This window comes from Cryptomeria japonica, chromosome 1 (assembly GCF_030272615.1).
Source record: "Cryptomeria japonica chromosome 1, Sugi_1.0, whole genome shotgun sequence".
In the NCBI taxonomy this organism is placed as follows: Eukaryota; Viridiplantae; Streptophyta; class Pinopsida; order Cupressales; family Cupressaceae; genus Cryptomeria; species Cryptomeria japonica.
In genome coordinates, this window is record NC_081405.1 from 638,437,853 (window position 1) to 638,453,300 (window position 15,448).

At 36.0% G+C, this 15,448-nt stretch overlaps 2 protein-coding genes across 4 annotated transcripts in view; one reads left to right on the forward strand and one right to left on the reverse strand.

Moving 5' to 3' along the window:
• Positions 1-15,448, forward strand: part of LOC131042458 (exocyst complex component SEC10b) — a 180,794-nt gene that overhangs the window by 40,951 nt on the left and 124,395 nt on the right. For all 3 annotated transcript variants that reach the window (XM_059220492.1, XM_057975736.2, XM_057975738.2), the window contains 5 exons: positions 8,554-8,655; positions 8,824-8,874; positions 9,030-9,135; positions 13,800-13,919; positions 14,039-14,130. In XM_059220492.1, the coding sequence (XP_059076475.1) occupies positions 8,554-8,655; positions 8,824-8,874; positions 9,030-9,135; positions 13,800-13,919; positions 14,039-14,130 (471 nt within the window). The remainder of the gene's footprint in view (positions 1-8,553; positions 8,656-8,823; positions 8,875-9,029; positions 9,136-13,799; positions 13,920-14,038; positions 14,131-15,448) is intronic.
• On the reverse strand, positions 113-2,649 carry LOC131875817 (uncharacterized). The gene is made up of 3 exons (XM_059220500.1): positions 890-2,649; positions 562-777; positions 113-459 (listed from the first exon to the last, which is right to left on the reverse strand). The coding sequence occupies exons 1-3, from the start codon at positions 2,601-2,603 to the stop codon at positions 212-214; spliced, it is 2,178 nt and encodes a 725-aa protein (XP_059076483.1). The 5' UTR covers positions 2,604-2,649; the 3' UTR covers positions 113-211.

Consider the following 15,448-nt stretch of genomic DNA (forward strand, 5'->3'; position numbering starts at 1 on the left):
GACACTTGAAAACATGAATTGCAGGAAATAGATTTTTGTTGTTTATATTCATATCACTGATTACGTTCCACAAAATATACTACACCATAAATAGTATCTAGATGGTGATAGATGTCAAAATGTCAATTACAATATAGTTTGTGACTTTGAATAAAGTCAACCTGTAAACTAAGTACAAAATTCCAAAATCTCAAATGTAGGCAATGACATGCTAGAGAGCAGGAGGCCCTGATGATGAAGCTCCTGGGTAAGAGCCTGTCCTAATTCCTTCAACCCATTCAGGACGAAAGTTGGCTTGCCTCATGATATCAAAATCTTCAGACACAAGCGGACGATCAGCAACAACATAATCATCATCAACATCATCATCATCATCATCATCATCATCATCAGCAGCAATCAACTCGCACTCTGGATATATCTCATCGAGGTCAATTGGCAAGCATTCCTCAATAGTTCCTGATTTTGCCCATGTAGAAATTAGTGTTTCCCTTACAAATGAAAAACCAATGAATAGTGAATAAAAGTCAAAAAACTGCAACTATATATTAATATTCTCACCTTGAGCTTTCCTTATCTTCAAGCGGAGGTTGTGATGAACAAATACCAAGTCATTTAGTCGTTGTTGTGATAGGCGGTTGCGTTTCTTAGAATGTATGTGTTCAAACACACTCCAATTACGCTCACAAGCTGATGAGCTACATGGTTGGCTCAAAATACGCACCGCCATCCACCTTAAATTTGGTATTTCATCTCCAAAAGAAGCCCACCATGCAGCTGAAAAACACATTATATGGAGATGATATTGTAAGACTAAGAGTATGTTATAATCTTAACAAACTTAATGGTTGGCAAAATAAAGAGATTGTCAAAAGTTTATAGAGTCTACCTGGTTGAATTGTCTTTCTGCTTTGTATAGCAGCCCTAGAAGAGAGAAAGCCCTTAGCATGCTTGTACATTTCCAGCTCTATCGTAGCCGCATCAAATTTTTCCAAGTCAGGAAACATTTTTTCCATGCACTTGAAGAAGCCTTGTTTGATCTCAGCATCAATTTCCAGGAAGTCAGTCTTATAGAATAACAGAGGATTGAGAAAATATCCTGCAGCATGGAGAGGAGTGTGCATTTGTCCATCCCATCTCCTATCAATTATGTCCCACAACGGCATATACTTATCTCTGTTATTTTCCATCTTACTCCTTATCACCTCCTTGGCCCTATCCATAGCCTCATACACATATCCCATGGGGGGTTTATCTCCATCCACTAGTCTCAAGACTTTTACTAAAGGCTCTGAAAATTCTACAATTTGTTCAATAGATTCCCAAAATGTGGTAGAATACATATACTCTGCCACTGCTATGCCATTTGCTTGACTTGTGAAACCAGACTCCATCCACTCAGCTGAAACAAACATTCGCCTCAAATTACCTTTTTGTTCACATAATGTTTGTAATGCAAGGAAATATGTTGCAAATCTTGTCACTCCTGGTCGAACTAGCTCCTTGCCTCCTGTGAAAGAGCGCATTATAGCCAAAACCCTTGTGTGATTATAAACAAATTTGGTAACCTTGTGAGTTTTCTGAAATGCAACCTTAATCCATTCAATTTTGCCAATGTCCTCTAGGGTTAGATCAAGGCAATGTGCTGCACATGGTGTAAAAAACATGGAAGGATATTTATCTGTCAGAAGTCTCCCTGCAGCAACACAAGCAGCAGCATTGTCTGTGATAAATTGAACCACATTTTGTGGCCCTACATCCGTAACTACCACGTCATACATCTCAAACAATGCATTTGTGGATTTCATCATATTAGATGCATCCACAGATTTCAAAAAAACAGTGCCAATCTCACAAGAGACAAGGAAGTTAATGAGAGTTCGGTTCCTTCTATCTGTCCAACCATCTGACATGATGCTGCAACCGGTTCTAGCCCACTGCAATCGATGTTGTTTAACAACATCTTGAACATCCTCTACTGCATCTTTCAGCATACCAACCCTCAATGATTCACAAGATGGGGCTTGAAACCCAGGACCTACAGCTGCAATAGCATCTACCATGGGTTGCCAATATGGATTTCTGGAAGCATGGAATGCTGTGTGAGAGGAGTACCAATAATTAGCAATTGCCTTCTTTGCTTGTTCAGTGACAGTTTTCCTCCATCCTGTACTCTCCAAAGTGGTTTGTGATCCTGGTGTGGTACGAGGTTGGAAGAAAGCATTAGTGTTTCCTCCACCTATGTTTGGTCCACGTGCTATAGAATTATGTGTCGACCCAGATTCCCTGAAACTCCCATCTTCACCATCCTCACCCAAATCATGCATCCTAGGATTTGTAGAAGAAGAACCTAGTTCAACCCCAATTCTTGCCTTTTTGGCCTTATTCTCAGCAATCCCTTCAAGAGATTGCTTTGCCTGATACGAGACATCTGCAGGGCATTTTTTGCATATCTCGGTGTTATTTCCTCGTTCTTTTGACAAATGCCATTTGAAACGATAAATTCCACCACCGATCTCATCTTGACACCAATTGCACTTGACCTTCGTGCTACCAGGAATTGCTGTGCAATGTGTCCATGCAAAGTCTTTTTGGCGTGGCATGGTGATCAAGAATTAGTTCTGCAAAAACATTACACTCAGTTTTTAAATTTTTTGAAGTAGTATGCAAAAGACATTTTAATTCCAAGACCAGTGATACAAATAGGATCTAGTGAAGTTAAAGTGCCCTTTCCTCCTGCAGGTACCTCAAGTGCTTCTACTTAGTTTCTATTTTATTGTGTTTAAGTTGAGATGAAATATTCACATAAATGCTGATGAAAGGCCAAAGCACGGGGGGTTAAAGTTGGACACCCTGTTATCACTACCACCAAGTAGAAACTATGAAGAGGAATAAAGTAAGAACAAAATATATAAGATAGACTCCAGTTCAATGATTAAGTCAATAAGTAAATACTAAATATGCTCAAGAGTCCCTTGAAGAAAACCCAAAGGCAATTTAAAATTTGAACTTACAACAGAAAAGTTTACAATCTCAGCCTAAGAAAAGACAAATGCAAAATGGTGTTAGTTTCCCAGAGTATTCCATAGAGCAAAAACAGAGTCAACACTTGTTGTTTTCTTCCTTAATTGATCTAAAGAAGAACACTGATAAAGCTACTAAGATTAAAGCCCAGTTGTACACAAGTGTACAAACTGCTTTAGGATTGTAGAGGAAGGTAAAATTCATTTCTCAAGCCATCTATACCTTCTCGGATTTTATTATTGCCTAAATCAGAAATTGAGTTAGTAACGTTACCAACCAAGGGACCTAGGAGACAAACAATATTTTGAATAAATGATTTAGGCAATGGATATAATACTACAAGCATTTAACAAATATCAAGTGACCTAGGAGACAAACAATCTCAGAGGCTCAGAGCAGGACAATCGGAGTTTACTATCAAAGATATAGCAGGAAATACAGTCAAGAACACTTGTCATAAGAGTACTATCATATCAACTCAAAATCACAAGGCAAATGATCAAAAAGATTCAGTCGCTGATCTAAAAGGTGTTAGTACAGAGAAGCTTTATGGGTTTGACAGTGATTGAAATTACAAAAGGGGTTGTTTTACATAAGCTACAGACTATTGCAAATTACTAGATAGTTTAACAGTAATTTCTGAAATTACTAAGTTTTAAATAGTTTAATTACGTAATGATAATCTAATAATTAAACAATTAAACAGTAATTTAACAGTAATACATAATATTTAATAATTACAGTAATATTAACTTAAAACTATGAAATACATTATAAATGCGAAAAGTTAATAGTGTGAAAATTTATACATTTATAATGTATTTCACAGTATTAATTTTTTGCATCTATAATGTATTTCACAGTATGTAAACTGTGAATGTTAGTTTCAAATCAAAATACGTTTTTCTCACTGTATTTCTAGTATTGAGCTGTAGATTTATGGTAATATTCTTTATTAGTCTGATGATAAAATATCATTAGGGTTTTGGTACAGCTAATGGCATTCGACTCTTTTACTCAACCTGGAAATATAATATCATAGTTGGATTGGTCCATCTCATTTGGTAGTGCTATTTTATCAGTTTAATTTTGTTAAATTATTGAATATCATTTTGTAATTTTTTAATAAGAATTAATGTTTTAAATGTAAGGAGTCCAGGAATTGAGATAAAGTGATTGAAGTGTTAGGTTCTCATTGTTGAGAACTATATTCAAAATTCTAATATGACAGTTAAAGGTGGAATTCTAAGTGTTGTCTTCGTCTTCTACTGTTAGGCTTCTAGCAGTAATTTCAAAGTTGCTTCTCTTAAGGAGTTAAATATTGGTTGCTTGTAAGGAGTAAGTATTTGTATTAGTTCGTTCATATGGTCTTTTGAGTTGTGTTTGTAGATTATCAGAAAATATATTTTTTTAAATGTAAGAAAGAAATAATTCAATTTTAAGTTAATCTGTTAGACCTGGGTGTTCATATTTTGATTGCATTTTTCCACAGGAAAAAACATTAAGTCTGAAGAGCCCAACGAAGAGCATATCTCTAGTAGTAGCTGTGTAGATGAAGACATTTCTACCTTTTTTGCAGGGTCAGATGTATTGCCTGTTACCGATTGTTACAATCACAATTCTGAAGTAGGGAAGGAACAGTCCGGTGTCACTGATACCCTAATTACTGTGTTGAGTGATGCATTGGGTGTGGGCTTCCAGCAGATGGTCTCGACAAATTTCACAAGAAATCAACTATGTGAGCATGGCTCATGTCTCTGAAGTAATGTCCAGGGTGCATATGAAACTCTAAAACTACACCATTGACAATTCTTGAATCTTAAGACCTGTATGGAGAGGCAGTAAGCAAAAATTGGGCTAATTGGGACTACTTTTTGTGTATCGAAACAACTGCTTGCTAAAGGGATTACTAATCACAATTCGAAGAGCATACCAACGAGGAGGATGCTGAGACATATTCATATTTACGGTGCTTTAGTAGATTTTAGTATGGTGTCAGTTGGTGAATAATGTATTAATTTTTTGCATCTATAATGTATTTCACAGTATGTAAACTGTGAATGTTAGTTTCAAATCAAAATACGTTTTTCTCACTGTATTTCTAGTATTTAACAAGTAAACAGTAATTTTGATTTGAAACTAACATTCAAAACATTATCTCTTATTAAAAAATTTATCAAAAGTTATTTACCAACTTCCTAGTATTTCACAGTATGACAAATATTGCACAGACTGGAGAATGGTCATTTTGCACAGAATGTATGTTGAGCGTAAATACCTGGAAGTGTTGCAACACCAGCGAGGTGAAGAATGGCGGTGGGGAGAGGTAGCCCAGTTCGGTGAAGGAGCCGGAAAGAACTGGAGCGAACTAGCGTAGCAACACCAGCGAGGAGAGCAAACTAAATGTTATCGCACTCTCAGCGTGCAAACCGTAAACCGCACTCTCAGCCTGCAAGTTATCGGGCGAGATATGGAAAACCCGAAGCGTGAAACAGTTATAAAGAAAAAAAGCAGACGATTTTCGCGCGGTTTAGGGTTTTTTTTTACGTGGCATTTTATTGACGATTTTCGTCGATTTTCGGCGCGATTTTCGGCGCGATTTTCCGCGATTTAATCGGTAAAAAATCGTTAAAAAATCGTTGAAAAAAGTCAACGATTTTTTTGCGCGATTTTGGGGTATTCATCGGCATTCCATCCGATCCGCGATTAATCGGGAAAAAACGCGTTTTTTTCCCGACTGTGGTTTCTATGGTCAATACTTTCATCTTGACAAAAAACTCAAATTTTTGTCATGTAAACAATTATTTCCAGCCTTTGTGTTTCGAGAACCATGATAACTAAATTGATTAGTGGAATGTTATTATAGATTTCATTATATTGGGATGTTGGCAATAATCATATTAATGATCACAAACTAAATTAGATAGCAAGTTTTTGAAATTCTGTGAGGATTCGCCATTGAACTAATGGTTTCATAACATTTTCATACTTTTTTTTCTCTAACTTTGCATAATTTTGTATTTTATATTACTTTAAGCCTTTGCAAACATATTTGATATTTTGAGCTTTGTGGAATGTTCTACGTTTTCTATACTACCAATCTTTTTGAATCTTATTACCATTCCATTACCATTCCATTGCCATACCCCACATCTCCTAGTCATTTGCATTTTCATACTTTTTTTCTCTGACTTTGCATAATTTTGTATTTTATATTTCTTTGAGCCTTTGCAAACATATTTGAAATTCTAAGCTTTGGTGAACCTTTTAACTTCTCAATCCTGCCAATCTTTCTGAGCCCTATTACCATTCCATTGCCATACCCCACATTTCCTAGTCATTTTGCATTTATTATTTAATACAAAGCAATTAACGTGAGTCTTAAATGAGGGTCAGCCCATTTAATAATTCCAGCACTGCCTTAAATGAGGGTCGACCACCTTTTTGATCTTAATGTTTGCATTGAAAGGTGTGGTTAGTGGCCTTTGGCCTTCACACTTGTAAACCCCCATCACTACCTATTAAGACATGCAATTTCCTTCTTTGACGGTGATTATGCTCTTCTCTCATTTGACATCAATGACAACAATATTTCCAACAACTTTGAGAATCTTTCCGACATCCTTCCTGCATTCAACCACCTTGGGTTGAGGATATTCTTCGTTTCTTCTTCCACCTTGACCTCAATTCCTTTTGCTTTTCCTGCCAACACTTCAGCCATAGCTACCAGCATCTGACACCATATTTACTGGAAATACAAATGAACCATTTTGCTTCAAGGCAAACTAAGCCCAACCTGCCAAATGATGTTCATCTAATGTAGGGAAGGCTAAATAAACAGATATAAAATGCTTTACAAATTCCAGCCAATTCAACTTAAGAATAAGCGGGTGATATACAATCCTTGACCAGCTCCATCAATTATGCTAAACGATATTATCAAATATTCTCTATCCTTTGCTTCATCACAAAACATCCTTAGTGTGCTATTATATCAAGATCACACTTTCAACATGATCCTATTATCAGGATATGGACTAAGACTGCAAGTCTTTGACTAACAAACTTGCCCTGCTTGGTAAATGACTATGCTGACTTTTAACCCCTATCCTACCTTGAGTTGATTCCTTGGTTTGGCTCCCAATCTGCCATTGTGTTCTTACTTCTTTTATTGTGATTAAAGTGGGTATTTCAAATCTTCCTATCCATTCTAGTGCACAAAAAAGAAAAACTTGCAATTTCTAAGCCTTGCTTTCGAAAAACACTATAGTGGCACTACAGGAAAATCCAAATTCACCTCAAATTAGCACAATTGTGGTTTCTAGATGGAATCACCAAGATTGGAATCAAAAGTTTTCATCCTTAATTGCAAATGTGGAATTCAAGAAGGCTTTCGTCCTCTCAAACCCCCAACAAACCAAGGTTTGTTGTCCTTGGATGCCCTGGATTGAACAAATTGCTCAAATCTGAAATCTGGATGCAAAGAGGATAACTTCATTGATTATGAAATGAGTAAAAGCGCTCCTTTTATAGTTGCCTTTTTTGGCCTTCCATTTATTTTATTTTAATTTTAATTTCCCTCCAAGTATTTATAAAAAAAAACCATTTTTTTCTAAGTCACCTCAAAAATAAAAGTGACCAGGTTTATCTAAAAAAATATTATTAATTATTTTAATCCAAAAAAGGGTTCAAGACATAGATCAACGAGGTTCTCCATGGTAGAACATATACTTTTGTCACGATTTCCACACCTTACTTTTGCTCTTCTTTCTTCTGTGGGATGGATCTTCTTCACTCATTGGCATTTGTAATGTTTGCTATAGATGGCATCATGGCATTTACCCACTTTGGAATCACTCCTTTAGATACTTAGAATCTTAAAATGCTATATTCCTAGCTAAATGTTTTATGTTGTCTCTTTCTGGAGTTTCTTTTTAGATCCCAGTGCTATTTTTGCTGATTTTGGTTGAGTTCCATCAACTAGCTCTGGTTATCCACACACAATAATATTACTTTTTCTTCTTTCTGCTGGTGGAAATTTCACTTTCTTTTTCTTTTAAAATCTGCTTAATATGGATCAAAGAATTTTCATCCTGTTACTGCTCACTAAGTCACTGGTACAATTAAAAGACAACAGCTTTTGAAAGGAATGCTAATTGATTTAGCTATTGTACACAACATAATCATAAAATCCCCCAAAGATGGGTAGAATATGCAAGGCAATTAACCAGTTATTTATCCTCAAATTTTTGGTCAACTGCAATAAGTTGGTGCCTCATCTGTTCTGCATTAGTCATTTATTATGGTGTTGAGCCACATCTTGTGATAATAGGAGTCTCGTACAGAAATTTCATCTTCCGTCATACTGCATGGGTGCACCTTGCATCCTCTAAATATGAAAAATGTTATCAAGTATAAAAATTAAGACCATCCACACAAGCTAGTCACTTCTTCTTGATGTTGTTATTGTTTGTATTCTGTGTTTTTCAAGTGCTGGCTAGTAGATATGAACTTCATTGATTTTTTCAGCTAGAGAAAGGAGTGGATGGCCTATTTGAGAGTTTCAGCAGGCTAGATTCTCGCATCTCTGTTGTTGGTCAGACTGCAGCAAAGATTGGTGACCATTTACAGGTGAATTGTCACCTTATATGGATGGATGTTTCTGCTATCAAATTTCTCGTAGAAATCAGAAATTATTTTGAAAAACTGATTGAAGCTTATAATATTTGGCATATTTCAGATTTAAACTTTGGTAGACATCCAGTTTTAGCTGCTAAATGATTTGAACCAATTTCGCAGAGTGCAGATTCACAAAGAGATACTGCTAATCAAACTATAGAACTCATCAGGGTAATTTCTCTATTTACAGCTTGTTCTTTGTTGATACAATTTTACATAGCATTTTGAAATCAATTCTGTGATTCTTACATTATGTTTGCATATTTTGTAATTACTAGAAAATAGGATTTTCTGCTAGAATTCATTTTGTTTATATAACGTTGCAGTACCTAATGGAGTTCAACAGCAATCCAGGCGATCTAATGGAGCTCTCACCACTCTTCTCTGATGATAGCCGAGTTGCTGAGGCTGCAGCAATTGCACAAAAACTCCGTAAGCAGGCTTTTCCAAATTACATTTAATGCATAAGCCTTTTTTTCGTTGATTAGCAAATTGTAATCTTCAACATGCCATTAGGAAAACACAGGGTAGTGTTGTGATGTTTTCACACATCGCCCCATTGCAAATGGGGACCCCCACTTTTTTGCTTGTAGGTTAGTTCTTTTGCTTAGTTTGCTTGGCTTGGCAATAGTTTTTTTCAGTCATTAGCCTTTTCCTTGTGAGGGGATGCAATGCCTTTGTCATCAGGATGTGATCAAGTCAGGCAGTTTAGCAGCAGTCAAGTCTCTCTTTAGGTTAGATTGGGTTTGTTATAGCTCTCAAAGCTTAAGTGATTGGGGTTTGTTCCTATTTGGGGTTGTTGTCAATAGGTACTAAACAATATGCTTAGATTTTACGAGGACTGGATTTTTCCAAAAATAAACGGCGTTATCTTTTGCATTAATTGCTCCTGTGGTCAGTCATACATCAGTGAAACAGCTAGATCCATTCAAATGTGGACAATTGAACATTGCTTGGATCTGCATTGTACTTGGGTGGATAAATCAATACTTAAGAGAATTGCTTTCCACAAAGCACCACATCTGCAAACAATGTCAACCTAGTGAGGCAGTGGAGATATAAGAACACTGTAGAATTTGGATATTTATGATGGTTTGAGTTTAACCTATGCTTCTGGGCCCATCATCATTAGAAATGAGTCTGAAACAGTTGTAAGGATAAACAATTAGTTTACTAATTTTTATCTTCCATGCAGTGTCCGGTCAATTTCATGCCCTTAACAAAGATATCTATGTAAAGCACAGTTGCAGTACTTTTGAATAACCTGTAATTAATTGTGAGTAATTGTGAACAGGTCAGGTTGGAAGATTTCTTTTCTTGTTCTCTTTTTCTTGACTTTAAAGGTGAAGCGTTCCCAAGAGCCTGACTGCTGTGGTAAATTGAGAATCCCCTCATGAGCATATTTAATGAGACTTTGGTATATGGTCACCCCTTGCCCATTGTTATCGCAAAGACTTTCGTAAATTGCCTTTTATATCACCAACTCCAAACCCTTGTTTCCTTCATGCCTCCTAGTATAGAAAATGACTTAGACAGTGTAGCAGACACAGAGCTAGGTGATCTGAGTCTGCATGGCACTTTAAGAAGAATGAGAGAAGGTTCTGCCTCTCTTATTGCTAAGAAAGTCTTTGAAAGTGGCCTTCTCGAAGACGGTGTTTTCCCGCATGTCGTTCCTTGCCTTGAATTAGTTGTTTCTTGTGCTAATCACTACCACCTTGATCATGAAATTTGAACTTTCAATGGTTCAGTACTTGTCAGAATTAATTTTGAAATTGTGTCTCAAGTGCTTAGGCTTCCCGAAAGGGAAGAATTTGTGAATGTATCTGTGGTGTCCGGGTCGGATTATTTTTTCAGATAAAAGGGAATGGTGCTCCAACTGAATTGCAACCAACTAGTTAAAAATTAAGAAGAAGGGTAAATCAAAACTCCCTTCAGTGCTAAAAAGGGATCATTTTCAAGATGAAATATCCGAGGCCATTACTCTATCAAAACTCCCTTCAGTGCTAAAAAGGGATCATTTTCAAGATGAAATATCCGAGGCCATTACTCTTCTACACCGTGTCGTGGGGAGTGCTAAAGCGGAGTATTTTCCATTCCGGATGTGCCAATTTATGATTTTTATCTGTAGCGATAATTTATACATTGATTGGGCTGCACTCACGAGCCATCATTTACACGAGCAGTTGGCCAGTTATCGACGAGGAGCATCTTTTCATATGTGCTTGCTGCTGACATATATCCTTACCAACAGAGAGGTGTCTTGGCTTTGCAAACCCTAACCTCCCCATTTGCAAACACACCCATATATGATTATTTCCTGTAGTTGCAAAGGAAACTGGGATTAAAAGATTATCTCTGTGTCAATGATGCTTTCTTGTGGACAGTGATTAAGAGAATTGAAGGTTTTCCTAAGAGGATATTATCCTTGGAAGCTGCAACTCTAATAACCCAATTTGGTAGCTATTTTATTCAATTTGATGGTTTCTCATATCTAAGGATTGGAGGTTATGAGGATACTCCATACAAATTACTTAGGTATGTTTTGGATTATTTTGTGTCGCTGGAAGTTTGCCACCATATGGCGAAGGTGAATGTAAAATATGTAGAACACATGATGTAATGTTCCCTTATGGTCAACTTAGGAAATTGGGACAATTAATTTACAATGATCAAATGCAAGAGACTTTTTTCCTTAAAAGCCTTTCTTTAACACTAAGAATGATGATCTATGATAACACTTATAACTTGTTGTCCTTATTTTTGAATTTTAAAAAAAGTGACAACCCCTACAATTTTTTGCTTAAAATGTGTCATTTTTGTCTCCAAGGCACGTTTTACGAGGTGCAAAACTCACATTTGTTAGTGTCAAATCATTGGGGGGTGTTTTTGCCATCATTGTCCAAATTTTGGTAAGTTTTGGCCTTCATTTTCATAGCTTTTTGTGCAATTTCGGGTTTTAGAGAAGTCATTGCAAGTTGGAAATTTTACTCTAAGGCACGCTCCCGAGGCAAAATTTTGCTTTGCCCCTGGACTGGATTAATCCTCAGTCCATCCTCGATCCACGTTTCAAAATTCATCGCGTTTTGAGTTCTTTTGCTATGTTTTTTCTTCAATTTCGGGTTTTTTCTTCCTGATTGCAGGTGGTAAATTTTCCTTTGATTGCAAGTTTTAATTTTCTCTTGTTTTAGTCTTGTAGGGAAATTTTAAAACAATTACAAGTGCACTTTATTTAAAACTTGTAACTTGTAACTTACTTTTTATGTCTTTTAAGTCATTGTAGGAACTTTTTGGACAAATTACAAGTGAATTTAAAATTATAAGTTTAAAAAGAACTTGTAATTTCTTTTAAAAGTTCCTACTTAAGTGATTTTTAGATGTAATAGGGATTTTACAATTCTTTTTGTCAAAGTCATTTTAAACTTGTAAAGGGGATATTATTTCCCTATTACTAGTTATTTTGACATGTCTTTTTGTTCTTACCTCTCACAAACCCGAATTTACCTTAGTGATGAAAAGTGAAAGATTTAAAACTTGCAGAAGGGTTTTTAAAACCCGATTACATGTCTTTTGCAAAGCATTTTCACTTGTAGTTTCTTGCCAAGAAACCGACCTGCCTTTCCCTCCAAGGAGTTCAATTTTGGAAGAGTTTGAATCTGATTTTTGTAGAATCCATGAAATGAGGGAGGCGTGTCATCTTTGAAGCGTTTTTGCTGCATCTTGGGCCATGTTTTTTGCCTCCTTTCAATCCGTTTTTGCAGCATGTATGGAGGCATTTTTGGAGGAATACTTCTCTTCAATTTTGACATCCTTTCATCATTTTCATGTTTTAACCATTACCTCCATGTTTTTTCTCCTCTCATGGATTTGTCATGCTTTTGTTGGAACTATTTCACTGTCATCCTAGAATTGGTTGATTGCTCCTCCTAATCTTAAATTTTCTAGATTTGCTTGAGGATTATTCACTCATTCTATTCCAAGACTTTAACTTTGTTTTGCATTGGAACACTCGCACATTCCTACTCCTAAGCAAGGAATTTTCCTAAGTTGGATGGTGGATTGCGTGTTCACTCGTTATCCTAGACTTGATTTCTTAACTCGACCTACCCATTCCTGACTTGGTCATACCTTTTCCAAGGACGAACCTTTGCACTCTTTCTCATTTCATGGATTGATCAATGTTCTTCTGGATTGACAAGACATTGCTACCTTCTCCCAACAGCTAGGAAACCAAAACTACTGCCAAGCTATAAGCAAAATAACTAAGCTAACAAGCAAAAAGAGGGTTCCCCATTTGCAATGGGGCATGTGTGTTTACAACACAACACTAATATATTTTAAAGTTATATTCAACCCTACTAATTGACAGGGGCTGCTCCTGAAATAGTAGGCTATGCTTCATGATGGCATGGCCTAAGATTTTATTGTTTGCTCCTTTTTCTAACATAAGCCTTCTTTGTTAAAGTATTCGTAAAACTAAAATAACTTGTTTAAAATCTTACACTATTTTTTGTGATTGGAATTTTTATATATTATGTCTATATTTGTGTATTCAAATATAAACTAGCAAAATTAGTCTTTCTCTCTGACTTTTACAAATTTGACATATATTTTTTAGTTTCTTAAGCCTTCCCAGAGCTTTTTAAAAAACATTTAAAACACTGGTAGTAGAATTCCTATACACATTTGCCATGCTGTGTCAATGTCATGTAAATGGAATGCTACTGTGATTTGGATAATGAGTGTGGTGACCTGAAATGTTGGTGCTGTCCAAAACATCTGTATTTATTTTCTAGAAATTTCACATATTCAGCAGATATGGACTTTGGAAGGTTTGGTCTTTAATACAGGGAATGTTCATGGAAAGTTTTAGTGAATAGAAAAGTCACTTAATTGAGATATTAAAACTTAAATCCATGGTTGTTTCATATCCAATGCTGTTTTAAATTTCTCTGTATATGTCATTGATTTAGTGATTTTTAATTCCCCCTTTGTTCTAGATGTTTTATAACATTTTATTTATCGAGTAAAGTGTACCATTTTCTGTACATTTTCTTTGTACATGGACGTATGTGCCGATTTGTGGATTCTTGTTGCAGGCTCATTTTCTGAAGAAGATGTAGGAAGACAAGGAATGGCTGTTGCATCTATCAGGGGTACTGCAAATGCTAGCAGGGGCTTAGAAGTTGCTGTTGCAAATCTTCAGGATTATTGTAATGGTTAGTTAATACCTCTCTTTGCTCTTTCTTGGATTATTTCAAGGATTCTTTATTTGGAGAAAATATCATTTAACATATTTTTAACTTTTGTGATTTAATTTTTGAAATATTGCTGCCAGAATTAGAGAACCGTCTGCTGGCTCGGTTTGATGCTGCTTCCCAACGGAGAGAGTTGTCAACCATGGCAGAGTGTGCTAAGATATTATCCCAGGTTGGTGGTGATGTTTATAAACTTTCTGATGCTTGAGCGTAGAATTTGTGATGACTGTTTATATCAAATTTTATAGTAAGTAGACTTGAAATATCAAATATGTAATATCCATGAGTTGTATAGAAGCTATAATTTACGTCCTTTTGTTGTCCTTTTTGATGAGAGGTTTTAATTGTAAACATATCTCACCAAAGATAGATTAATATGCATCTGAGGTATCTGCTAATCTTTAACACAGAAACTCAAAAGCATCAAATGGAGTAGTAACAGTGTATATCAATAAGTGGATAGGCAAGGGGAGGAATTGATTATTACATCAATAACAAATTAGATCGTATGATTGTTCCTTCCATAGTGTACATACTTGGACTTGACAAACCAAAAAATTCCAGCTCGGCAACTTAAAAATTTACTTACAAATGTATCAAATGAGTCTATAAAACTTTGGGGAAGTGTTTTCCATTAGATTTGAATACAAATAGAGTACAGAATCATTTCATTATGCAGATACAATTGCTAGTTAATAATTATTATGAATTTATGATGATTGTCTTTGAGAATCTTATCATAAATTGCATATCTAGCTAACTTACAAATTACAAGATTTTACATTTTTTCTACCTCATTATAGTAAAAAGTTGGGGAGTGAGTTGAGTCCCTGCACTTGGCTAAGGCTCTACGCTTGGCCTAGAAGTCGATGCCTATGGATCCACCGTATTACCAGATGGTGATGGCTCCTCCTGTGCCTTACTGATGTGATCCAATCAAATCTCTGCTATTTTCTCTACTTCCATATGCTCCATAGTTTGCCTCTCGAAATCAGCAATCTCGTCCTTCATAAAGGAGGGCTCCTCACCCTATGTGGTCCAATGACTATAGGGATCAATCTCATCAAAATCAATCAGCTCATGTGACTTGTCCACCACCTTTTTTGTGTGAAGGTGAAGGATGTATTGCACAAAAAACTAAGTCATTAAGGTGCTGTTGTGCTAAGTGATTGTGTTCTTCATGTGATTGATAAACAATATCAGACTAAGCTCACTATTAGAAGTGCTACATGGTTGAGACAAAATTCAAAGGGCTGTTTTTTTGAAGATTTGAGGCATCTCCTCCCTAATATTTCTACCAAGAACATGCATAAGATATTCAAAAGGCATAAGTAAAGACTCGAACTTTTTAACTTGGTGTATGGATGGATCTCTCTTGAATAACTAGTGTCAAAGAAAAGAGCCTCTCCCCATCTTGATTGTAATTTTGTAACTTTGAAATAATGAGGTTCCTCACCTCAACCTTGGGTGTCATCCTCTCCATGCATATT

What these genes read in the sequence shown, in the direction of transcription:
- LOC131875817 (XM_059220500.1), bottom strand. Translation starts at nt 2,603, where the DNA reads ATGCCACGCCAAAAAGACTTTGCATGGACACATTGCACAGCAATTCCT. An exon ending in CAGAAAGACAATTCAACCAG is followed by an intron (nt 778 to 889) that starts GTAGACTCTATA and finishes TGTGTTTTTCAG; the next exon opens with CTGCATGGTGGGCTTCTTTT. An exon ending in GAAGATAAGGAAAGCTCAAG is followed by an intron (nt 460 to 561) that starts GTGAGAATATTA and finishes GGGCAAAATCAG; the next exon opens with GAACTATTGAGGAATGCTTG.